This window comes from Chenopodium album, chromosome 13 (assembly GCF_948465745.1).
Source record: "Chenopodium album chromosome 13, dcCheAlbu1.1, whole genome shotgun sequence".
NCBI classification, from domain to species: Eukaryota; Viridiplantae; Streptophyta; class Magnoliopsida; order Caryophyllales; family Amaranthaceae; genus Chenopodium; species Chenopodium album.
Window position 1 is genome coordinate 23,487,151 of NC_137846.1, and position 11,799 is coordinate 23,498,949.

General features: G+C 34.9%; 4 protein-coding genes and 1 non-coding gene across 5 annotated transcripts; 1 reads left to right on the forward strand and 4 right to left on the reverse strand.

Annotated features, from left to right (window-relative positions):
• Window positions 1-1,826: 1,826 nt before the first annotated feature.
• LOC145577130 (small nucleolar RNA R71) lies at window positions 1,827-1,937 on the reverse strand. The gene has a single exon (XR_014098618.1). It is a non-coding gene; the product is annotated as a small nucleolar RNA R71 (small nucleolar RNA).
• A 1,544-nt stretch (window positions 1,938-3,481) lies between these two features.
• Window positions 3,482-4,581, reverse strand: LOC145575393 (zinc finger BED domain-containing protein DAYSLEEPER-like). Its single transcript, XM_081633270.1, has 3 exons — window positions 4,450-4,581; window positions 3,725-4,031; window positions 3,482-3,618 (listed from the first exon to the last, which is right to left on the reverse strand). The coding sequence occupies exons 1-3, from the start codon at window positions 4,579-4,581 to the stop codon at window positions 3,482-3,484; spliced, it is 576 nt and encodes a 191-aa protein (XP_081489396.1).
• Window positions 4,582-4,749: 168 nt separating this feature from the next.
• LOC145575394 (zinc finger BED domain-containing protein RICESLEEPER 2-like) lies at window positions 4,750-5,244 on the reverse strand. Its single transcript, XM_081633271.1, has one exon. It carries the CDS (start codon window positions 5,242-5,244, stop codon window positions 4,750-4,752), a length of 495 nt encoding a protein of 164 aa, XP_081489397.1.
• A 10-nt stretch (window positions 5,245-5,254) lies between these two features.
• On the reverse strand, window positions 5,255-5,938 carry LOC145575395 (zinc finger BED domain-containing protein RICESLEEPER 3-like). The gene has a single exon (XM_081633272.1). The coding sequence runs from the start codon at window positions 5,936-5,938 to the stop codon at window positions 5,255-5,257; it is 684 nt and encodes a 227-aa protein (XP_081489398.1).
• Window positions 5,939-8,422: 2,484 nt separating this feature from the next.
• Window positions 8,423-10,776, forward strand: LOC145575396 (uncharacterized). Its single transcript, XM_081633273.1, has 2 exons — window positions 8,423-8,739; window positions 10,581-10,776. The coding sequence occupies exons 1-2, from the start codon at window positions 8,423-8,425 to the stop codon at window positions 10,774-10,776; spliced, it is 513 nt and encodes a 170-aa protein (XP_081489399.1).
• Window positions 10,777-11,799: the final 1,023 nt, after the last annotated feature.

The window sequence follows — 11,799 nt, forward strand, 5'->3', positions numbered from 1 at the left end:
TGTTTATGCCCAAGTATTCTAGATTAGGTTATATCCCATTCGATCCTGAGATAGAGCGCTCTTTTCATATACAAAAGAATCTTTACAAGCAAATACTGGCAGATTTCGGGAGTGATATCCCTAGGGACCCTCCACCTGATTCTAGTGATTCAAAAGTTTCTTTAGACCCAAAATTAGAGATTATTCGCAAGCTTAGCGATTATTCGCAACCATCCCTGACAGATTTTCCACATCTTGCTCGATCATACACCTAATCTCGAGGGAGTACAATTCGAGATTAAACCCCAGTTTATTACTATGATCGAAAGGAAGCAATTTATCACAGCTAAGGGTGAAGATCCAAATCTTCATATTTTGTATTTTTGCTAATATTGCAACACTATTAGACAAGCTAAGGTCACGCATGACCAAATCAGGGAGATTCTTTTTCTCTTTTCTTTATGTGATAAAGCTAAATTATAGTATAATGGATTGAATACAACTGCCTTTGGTATTACTAACTGGGATACTAAACGCGGGAAATTAGGTTGTTATAAAGTCTACTAGGGGCAAAGATCCACTTTGAACAATTAACAAGTTAATGAGAATCCATTTGATAATCAATCATGCAAAGAAATAATTAAAATGGGAATTAATTACACTCAAGAGCAATCTTTCAAATTCCTAGCCTAGATCCCTCATTGACTAGGTGCATAGAAGAAATTTACCCAAAATGCAATTAAATATATCAATTCTAATTCACAATCCCTTGTCAAACTAGAACTAATATGCAATTAAGTTTGCTATCATAGGAGATCAATCCAATCTAAAACAAATAACATGCCATATCAATTCAATCAATTTAATCACGCAATTAACCATTACAAAGCTTCACTCAACACCTAGTTGAAGGAAATCTACTCAAACATGATTAACAAAGCAATTAAAGAAAACATAAAAAGAAAAGAGAGTAAGAATGCTCATTGATATAAGATGGAGATCTTTAAATCATCAAATTCCTCTTTTGATTATCCAAAGTCCATGAAAACCATTGTTTTTCTCACTTTCTCTCTCCAAAATTTGAGAGATTCTCTCTCTAAAAACCTAAAACTAATCTAAAAACTGAAAAAATGAATTCCTCCCTCTAAAATGAGCAAAAAATCTATTTATACTCTTTACTAAATTGCCTAGGAAGCTCCGCAAAAATTCGAGCAGCACGTATAGGAGCGGGCGCTCCAAAGTTGTGCACGGGCGCTCCTAGCTGCAGCAAAATGAGGCTTTCCAGAAAGTTTGGAGCGGGCGCACCTCTTAGACTGCGTGCCCGCTCCTACGCGCTAGACAAAACTGCTTAGCTTCAAATGAACATAACTCCCTCGTTTTACATCAGAATTGAGCATATGACCTGTCGTTGGAAAGCTCTCGAGATAAGCTTTCATCTCAAATTAAAATCACTACAAAATGTTTTGTATATCAAAATATATAGGCGTTTGAAGTTTGATCTTTGTAAATAAAGTGCACATTTCTTCATTACTTGTTCTTTAATGTTTTATATTTCTTCAATCTTGAACAATGAACTTATCCAACTGTTCCTAAACATAAGAATAAATCAATAAAGTTTAATCTAATGCAATAAGAAACCAAAATATGCAAGAAAAGCCAAAATTGAGCAATAACGACATTTCACACGCAAACATGACAAATGTAATAAAACATTATTAAAACCAAGTAAAAAGATATCAAAACTTTGAAAGAATAACTAGAAAATCCTAAAAAATAGTGACATAAATGACACTTATCAGATACTCTTTCTTTGAATTTCTATAGTAAATATTACATGTAGAGAGGATAGCTTTATTAAGGAGTTCACTCCAAAAATTTTCTCAAGGAGTGGATGAAAGCTTATATGAAGCTTGGGAAAGATTTAAGGATTTGCAGAGAGAATGTCCCCATCATGGATTAGCACAGTGGCAGATAATTCAAGCCTTCTACAACGGGCTTGGAAATTCATCCAGATCAATCTTATACTCAAAAGCCAATGGAAGATTTATGAATATTCAAGTAGATGTCGCAGGAACAGTTATCGAAGAGATGATAATTCATAATTCCAAATATGGGAATCCTAGAGGTTTTGCAAAGAAAGGGAAACATAATGTCAATTCCGTATCCTTTGTGCAAGCACAATTAACCCTTATTTGCAAGAAATTAGGTAATATTAGTATTGCTATACCTACTTTCGTAACTAATGTTTATGCTGTTAATAATAATACTAGTAATGTTTTTTATGAAAATTGTGGATAGGTCATTAGGCACAAGATTGTAATAGGAGTTCCATAGAGCAAGTTAATGCGTTCCAAACTTATAGGCAAAATAACTCATACTCCAACACTTATAATCCCGGTCTCCGGAATCATCCATATCTTTCCTACCGGAGTACCAATGTGCAAAACCCTCCACCTCCACAACAACCACAACAACAAGCACATCAAAAATATTACCAACCTCCTAAACAAAGAACCCAACCACAAACTCCACCTTCCTGTGCTAACCCTGCCTTGTTAGAAATTAAAACAATGTTATCTAGTATGCAAAAGCACATGCAGAGTAGGGATGCGCAAATTGACTCATTGATGGTGATGCGGGAGTATCCTTGAAACCTACGAGTTGTGTGACTATATGAGCCGTTTGGTGGCATTTATGGCTCTAATCTACTTTTTAGATAAATTCTATATGTTATGACGTGGTTTAGGTGAATAAAATTAATCCTTGTCTCTTAATTTTACAATTGATGGTTGAAGATAAAGCATGGGAACAAGGATGAGAAAGAAAAGCTTTTACTTGGTAAAAAATTGCAACACTCAACTTAATTCGGCCATATCTTCTTTTTTATAATAAATTTTAAAGTGATTCAAATTGGAGGTGAAATAAGAGTCCAAGAGCTTTCTATCAACTTGTCACCTGCCTAATTTGAGAGAGAAATGAAGAAGTTATCACTGTTTGAAATCGAGCTATCCAGGCAGAACCGCTGGAGCGACCGCTCCGAACTTTGGAGCGATTGCTCTAGGGGTGGCAATCGGATCAGGTCGGTTCGGGTTCGTGTTCGGGTTAGCTACCCCCTGACCTGAACCTGATCCATTTAACATTTTGAGTTAAGAACCTCAACCTCAACCTGAATATTTCGGGTTCGAGTCAACCTGAAAATGACCTTATTTGACCTGAATTTTTGTTTGGGTTTAAATAAGGTTATTTCAACCTGAAAATAACCTGAAAATGACCTGAAACTGACCTAAACAACTAAACATAAAAAAATTTCAAAACCACCTATAATTTTCGAACCCTCAGATTTTCAAACAAACAAGAGCAAAGGTTCAAACATTCAGTACTTCAAACCTAACAAATAGTCCAAAATAAAACAGCATAGTCTAAGTACGGTACCTAATTATCAATTACAAACCAAGAGTGTACTAACAAATTACAAACCAGACAAGTTCAAATATTTAAGTTCTCAAATAATATTAGAGGATGTAATAGGGCTATCAAGTTTTTCAAAGTCGGGCGATGTATGTGGCTTATCATTCTTGTTCTCCACCTCAAGCTTCATAATTGATCCACAAAGCATTTCCAATTGAAGATCCATAGAGTCTACAAAACATACAAAAAAAAAAAAAAAAACAAGTTACCATCAATAATATAATACATAACGTAATATATAAAATCAGATTATATTATATATAACATCATTTACTACCTCCCCCAAAGGCCCAACCCCTTAAGAAAATGATAGCCTCCACCGTTTCTGGCTTCAATGAACTTCTATAACAATCAAGTACCCGACTTTCGGCACTAAAAGCTGATTCAGAAGCCACAGTTGATACGGGGACAACAAGAACATCCTTAGCCATTTGAGCTAAAACAGGGTAACGAATCGAACAAGTTCTCCAATACGCCAAAATATCAATGTTGCTGGAACGAGGCATAAGTGGCTCCTCATAAGACATATCCATCTCTGATTTCATAGCCACACTTGATTGCTCAACAGAAAAATCATCAAAATCCTATAAAAAATCAGATTACAAATATCAGATTATATAATCAGATTATATAAATTAGCCACACTATGAAAATCAAATTATATATAAAAATCAAATTATAACTAAAAAAAAACTCAGAATATTAATCACATAATACATAAGTCAGATTATAATAAAATTAGATTATAGATAATAATCTCAGAATATACAAATCTGATTATAAGAAATTTAGAATATATGAAGTCAAGTTTCATATACACAAAAACAGATAATGGAACAAGTCTTACCTTCACAAATCATCACAAGGTTCCTTCACAACCTCGGAATCAGTAGGTTTGAGATTAGCATTGCTTGATGAAGAATGAGATACAGCATAAGAATTGTACAAGTCCCTTATAGAATCGCTAACTTTAGAGAACTCAAGCTCTTATTCAACACTGACCCCATAGATCATCTTGTAACCCCATTTGACACATTGAATCTTATATCGTGGATCCAACACCACAACAAAAGCCATAAATGTACTGAAATCCGCCCAATACTTTCCAAATTTTTCAAGCATCTTGTTAGCCATTTTTTGCATAAAAAGGTCTGTACTTCTCTTTTCATATTTTAACAACAATCTAACCTTCAAGACATTATAAAAGTAAAGATTGGAAGTAGGATATTTGGTTTCGGAAAAGGCTAGTGTCACATCATGAAAAACATCCAAAAACTTGCATATTTTCTCTACTCTACCCCATTATTCCGTGGAAGGACAATGGACATAGTTGGCATCAACTTTTTGAAAGTGAATTAAGGCTTTTTTGAAATACAAAGCACTATCAACCATCATGTAAGTGAAGTTCCATCTAGTGGGAACATTTTGTTGTAAAGATCGAGTTGATTGAAGTTCAACATGTGCTACACAACTTAAGAATCTTTGTTTTCTAGCTTGAGAACTCTTACAATATTTAACACTCTCTCTAATCTTACACACAGCCCCATCAATCTCTTTTAAACCATCTTGAACAACTAGATTAAGAATATGAGCATAATACCTTACATGAAAAAATTCCCCACCACAAATCAAGTCAAGTTCCCCTTTAAGATTTTCAGCAAAAACATCATTTGAAGAAGCATTATATAATGTAATTGAAAAAATGTTTTTTGGAATACCCCATTCCTTTAACAACCCACACACATGATCACATAAATGAATATCGGTATAAGGAGGAGCAATGTAAGAGAAGTTCATAATCTTATTTTTACACACACCAATACTTATCAACATAATGAGCTACTAATGAAATGTATCCATCAGTGGTTATGGAAGTCCAGCAATCGGAAGTCAATGCAATTCTGCCAGAAGAAGAGGCCAACACATTTTTCAATTGTTCTTTTTCTTTTTTAAGCATCTTAAGCACATCAGATTTAATGGTGTTTCTTGTGATAGCTTTGAAATCAGGATGCAGATAAGTAAATAATCTCCTAACACCCTTATACTCCACAAATTGAAATGACAAATCATGCTCAACAATAGCAAGACACAATAGTTCACGAAAATAGTTAGCATCAAATTCAGGCATTCTATTTCCTAAACTAGAAGATGTTTTCTCTAAAATCATTTGACGAACATCCCTAAATGTCCTCTGTTTACAGTTTTTAAGATGACGATGAAGATTTCCTGTTCCATTCTTACTATCACCATTAAAGTATACACCACACTTTTTACATTTGCAAATCAAATAACCATTTTCATCAAGCTCTTCCAAAAACTCAAAATGCACCCAAACATCAGAAGAAAGGCGACATTGGCGTTTCTTACCAGTAAGAAGCACACGAGGTTTTTTAGGAGAAGCTTTGTGGATTTTGCTCTTTCCTTTATCATCCATTGTTGAATCAATTTCTTCCTCCTCTCCGGAAGAAAGTTCTTGAATATGGGTGGACATAATTACTTCCTGCCAAATTACATACTAGCAACAGCCACAAATTACTTCATTTATCATCCAACAGTCACAAATTCGCATATAATTAGCAACAATAAATAACAAAATTATGTAAACTGGCAAGATAAATTAACACAAATTACCAAAAAATCGGATACTTGTGGATAAATGAAAATTCAACACAAATTAGCAAGATAAATTTAAACAAATTAGCAAAAAAAAATTGGATACTTTGTATACTTGTAATTAAACAACAAAAATCAACACAAATTAGTAAGATAATTTAACACGAATTAGCAAATAATCAGATACAAATTATACTTATAAATAAACAACAAAAATCAACACAAATTAACAAGATAATTTAATACGAATCAGCAAATAATCGGATACAGATTATACTTGTAAATAAACAACAAAAATCAACACAAATTAGCAAGATAATTTTACATAATTACATAAATTAGCAAGAATAATTCGCATAAATCCATAGACTACCAAGAATAATTCGCATAAATCCATAAATCAATTCGTATATACTTGTAAAATAAAAAAAAACAGTCCGTATAAACTCATAAATACAATCAGCATGAAAAATACCGTATGAGAGTGAGAAGATAACAAAAGTAGTCGAATTCAACAATGGTGAAGGCGTGAAGTACTCTGATTCAACAATGGTGAAGGGATTTTAGGGTTTTTAGGAGAGAGAAAATTAAAGAGAGAGAAGTGGGAAAAATAGTGAAAAAAGGCTGAAAGAAATGAGGGGGAGAAAAAAAGGATTTTAGGGTTTTCATTTTATATAAGGAAGCCTCTTAGGAATTTGGGCTGGGCTAATTTAGAGTTTTAAAGCTTTTTTCTTTTTTTTTTTTTTTACTTAAAATAGTTCGGGTTATCAGGTCGGGTTCAGGTTGACCCGACCTGAAATTTATTTCGAGTTAAGTGGGTCGTTTTTGGGTTGAGATTTTCAACCTTAACCTAACCCATTTAATTTCGGGTTCGGGTTCGTGTCGACCCATTTAAGTTTTTGGGTCGAAAATCTCAACCCTAACCCGCTTTTTTCGGGTCGGGTTTTCAGGTCGAGTTAGTTTTTGCCAGCCGTAGACTGCTCCACCCCTTGGAGTGACCGCTCTGCCCTTTAGAGCGACCACTCCATCTGGAATTGGAATTTTCAGCAGAAGCTTTGGAGCAACCCCTCATATCTATGGAGCGACCACTCAAACAATTTAGAGCGACTGCTCTAAGACCCTTGTTTCAAAGCAGCTTTGACCTTTCTTTTTATTTTTCTTAGCTTGCTTTAATCTTAGCCTTTCATTTGTAATCTAAGAGGTGTAATTTAAGAATTCTAAGGTTGTTTTTTAAAGCCTATAAATAGGGCTAACTTGCTTTTGTTGACAACTTTTGCTTAATTTTGAATCTCATGACATTTTCTCTCTCTACCCATAATCTTTGTGATTAGTTGCTTTCTTTGTGATTGCTGCCTTGTAATTTTTGTTGTTACACCTTAATCCTAGCTTTAATTTGTGTTAGATTTGATTTAGAACCCCTATTTTATAGATCTTGGTGATTGTTGAGATAGTTTTATCTTGTTTTGTTAATTTGAAATTGTTGTTAGTTGATTATTCCCCTCTTTTCTTGATTTTTCTTGGTTATTTCATATCAGATAGCACATAATAAAATTATAGATAATTAAAATGCGCAACTTTCCTCTACTCTACAAGCTCGCCAGCAGGAACCCTACCATCGCAGCCAGTACAACCCACAGATCATACAAACGCAATCATCCTGAGGAGTGGTACAGTTCACACTATGGGTCTCCTATGCCCAAAGATGATGAACCTGTTACAACAAAAATTGCTAATTCTGATTTTGTTATACTAAATATTGTTGTTACTAGCTAGCCTTGTAAGGCTCCAGGGTAAAACTAACTTTTCTGATAATTCTTTGTAGGGTCAACCCCAGGATAAGAGTGGAGATGTGCAGGGTCCAGCTATCAAACTTCCATTCCCTAATAGACATTTAAAGAGTAAGTTGGATAAGAAATTTGGTAAGTTTTTGGAGGTTGTGAAGAATTTGCAGGTAACGATTCCTTTCACTGATTTAATCACCCAGGTTCCTGCATATGCTGAATTCATGAAAGATATTTTGACTAGGAAGAGCCTTTAATGAGGTAGAGACTATAGCTTTTACTTAAGATTGTAGTGCATTACTACAAAATAAATCTCCATCAAAATTAAAGGATCCTGGTAGTTTTTCTATACCTTGTCATATTGGTAATGTCTTCATTGATAAAGCATTATGGGATTTGGGTGCTAGTTTTAGTGTTATGCCATCGTTTGTGTGTTCAAAACTAAATACGGGTGATTTAAAAGTTACTAACATTACTTTGCAAATGGCAGACCATTCTGTTAAATACTCTTTAGGTATTTAGAGGATGTTCCAGTTAGAGTTGGTAAATTTTTTATCCATGTTGATTTTGTTATTTTAGACATGGCCGAGGATACACAAATTCCAATAATATTTGGTAGACCTTTCCTCCAAATTGCAGGAGCCATTATTGATGTTAAAAATGGAAAACTAACTGTCTTTGTTGGGGATGATAATATTACCTTTAATCTAGGGAAAGTTTTGAAAGGTCTTATGTTAGAGGAAAATTGTTGTAGTATTGATGTAATAGATGTGATTGATGTTATTTGTGAAGATAGCTTACCACAGGTTATTGCAAAGGATCCCTTGAAGGAAGTACTTTGTGGTGATTTTACTGCAGGTGATGCTGGTATTTGGAGCACTGAGGTGGATGCTATAGAGTAAGCTCTCGCACTTGAAGAACTTAACTTTAAGGAGAGCAAGAAGGTAGTAAAATTAGTTTAGGAATGAAAACTTGCAGAGGTTAAGAAACTTGAACTAAAACCTCTCCCTTCTCATTTAAAATATGTATTTCTTGATGAATAGGAATTACACCCTATGATCATTAGTACTGCACATGATGACCCACAAACTTCCCAACTTCTAGAGGTTCTTCAAACCCACAAAAGGGAAATTGGGGTACAGTATTGATGATCTCAAGGGTATTATCCCTGATTTTTGTATGCACGGGATACACTTAGAGGACAATCACAAGCCAAGTTCAACCCTATAGAAGGTTGAATCCTAACATGCAGGAAATAGTCAAGTAAGAGGTTATGAAATTACTTGATGCAGGTATTATCTATCCTATTTCTGACTCAATGTGGGTGAGTCCCGTACAAGTAGTTCCTAAAAAGGGTGGGATGACTTTGATTAAAAACGATAAAAATGAATTGATTCCACTATAACTGTAACAGGGTGGCGTATGTACATTGATTATCTTAGATTAAATATTGCCACTAAGAAATATACTTCCCTCTCCCTTTTATTGATCAAATGCTTGAAAGGTTAGCCAATCATAAGTTCTTTTGCTATTTTGATGGGTACTCGGGATTTTTCCGAATTTTGATTCACCCTAAAGATCAGGAAAAGACAACATTTACATGCCCTTATGGTACTTTTGCATATCATAGGATGCCTTTTAGTCTATGTAATGCTCTTGCTACTTTTCAACGTTGCATGATGAATATTTTTTTCTGAATTCATAGAGTCTATCATGGAAGACTTTATGGATGATTTTAGTGTGTACGGGTCTTCATTTGATACTTGTTTAGCTAATCTCACTAATATTTTGAAAAGATGTGAATAATTCAATTTGGTCTTAAATTGGGAAAAGTGTCACTTTATGGTGATAGAAAGAGTGGTCCTTGGTCATATTGTATCTGATAAGGGTATACAAGTAGATAAAGCTAAGGTTTCTGTGATTGAGCAATTACCTCCACCAGTTAATGTTAAGGGGGTTAGGAGTTTCTTAGGTCATGCAGGGTTTTATAGTCATTTTATCAAGGATTTTTCTAAATTTGCAAAACCACTAACTCAGCTTTTACTCAAGGATGCCCCATTTGATTTTACTGACGAGTGTCTTAAGGCTTCTAACAGGATTAAGTAGGCTTTGATTTCGACACCTACCATATGTGCTTCCGATTGGAATCTTCCTTTCGAGATTATGTATGATGCTAGTGATTTCACAGTAGGAGCCGTGCTAGGACAAAGTTTTGCATGCTATTTACTATACAAGTAAAACTTTAGATGAAGCCCAAGTCAACTATGTCACCACGGAGAAGGAGTTTCTTGTTGTGATTTATGCTTTAGAAAAAATTAGATCATATCTAGTTGGTGCTAAAATTATTGTTTTTACTGATCATGTAGTTTTAAAATCCCTCATAGCCAAGGTGAAAACAAGGCCTAGGCTCCTCCATTGGGTTCTCTTGCTCTAAGATTTCAATGTGGAAATTAAAGATAAAAAGGGAGCAGAGAATGTTGTTGCAGATCACTTGTCAAGGATCAGGTATAATAAGGGTAAAGATACTCTTTCTATAGATAATTCTTTCCCTGATGACCACTTGTTTGCAGTTGTAGAAAAACACCCTTAGTATGCCAACTATGCTAATTATTTGGTGGGTGGCACTTTACCTACTGATTTATCCTACCAACAGAAAAAGAGTTTCCTTTATGATGTTAAACATTATCTTTGGGATGATCCTTTTTTGTTTTGTGAGTGTGCAAATGGACTATTTTGCAGGTGTGTTCCCGAATGGGAAGTTCACGGTGTACTTACAAGATGTCACAACTCACCATACGGTGGACATGATGGTCCCACCAAGGCAGTTGCAAAGATCAATAAGTCGGGTTTCTATTGGCCTACCATGTTCAAGGATGCTCACTCTTTTGTTCAAGCTTGTGACTCTTGTCAGAGGGATGGCAACATTTCGCGATAGGATGAGATGCCTCAAAATGGTATTTTGAAAGTTAAAACTTTTTATGTTTGGGGTGTTGATTATATGGGACTTTTTCCCTCTTCAAAAGAGAATCGCTATATCCTTGTCGCCGTTGATTATGTATCCAATTGGGTTGAAACCATTGCCACACCTACCAATGATACCAAGGTGGTCCATAAGCTTTTCAAGAAAACAATTTTTCCTAGATTTGGAGTCTCTAGAGCCAATAAGAGGGGACGTAAAAAAGCGTCCAAAAAACACGCGAATCCAACTTTTTACTCAACGCCCTTCCCAAGGCATCGAGCCTTAAGCGTCCATAATTGATGGGTTTTGTAGTAGTGTATTAGTGATGGAGGATCTTACTTTCATGAGCAAAAGTTAGATACCCTTCTCAAGAAGTGTGGTGTTTACCATCCCCAAACTAGTGGCCAAGTTGAGGTTTTGAAACTGTGAGATTAAGGCTATTCTAGAGAAGGTGGTAGCAAAGTCTTGGAAGGATTGGAGCGATAAGTTGGATGACAATCTTTGGGCTTATAGAACCGCATTTAACCCCATTGGCACTTTCCCCTATAGACTTGTGTTTGGGAAAGCATGTCACCTCCCGGTGGAATTAGAGTATAAGGCTTATTGGGCAATTAAATAGCTCAATTTGGATGCTAAGTTAGCAGGAGAGAAGAGACTTCTACAACTTAACCAACTCAATGAGTTTAGGTTGATGGCCTAGGATAGTGCACGCGTCTACAAGGAGAATACCAACAAAAAGAGAAAAAAATTATTTCAATATTCAAATGTTCTAAGTGAAGGTTGCTCAAAAGAAAGAAAAAAAAGTGAGTTCCATTGAAAAGAAAAAATCAAGAAAGAGTTCAAAGTTTGTTTATCAATCAAGTTCTACATTGTTATATTTATATGAGTAAATTGTAAGTGTTGGGAATTCTTGATACAATTGGATGTTTGGTGAATTTTTGGTAGAGTTAAGTTATGTTGGAGATTATTTGGTCATTATTTATTTTTGACCTTGGTTTT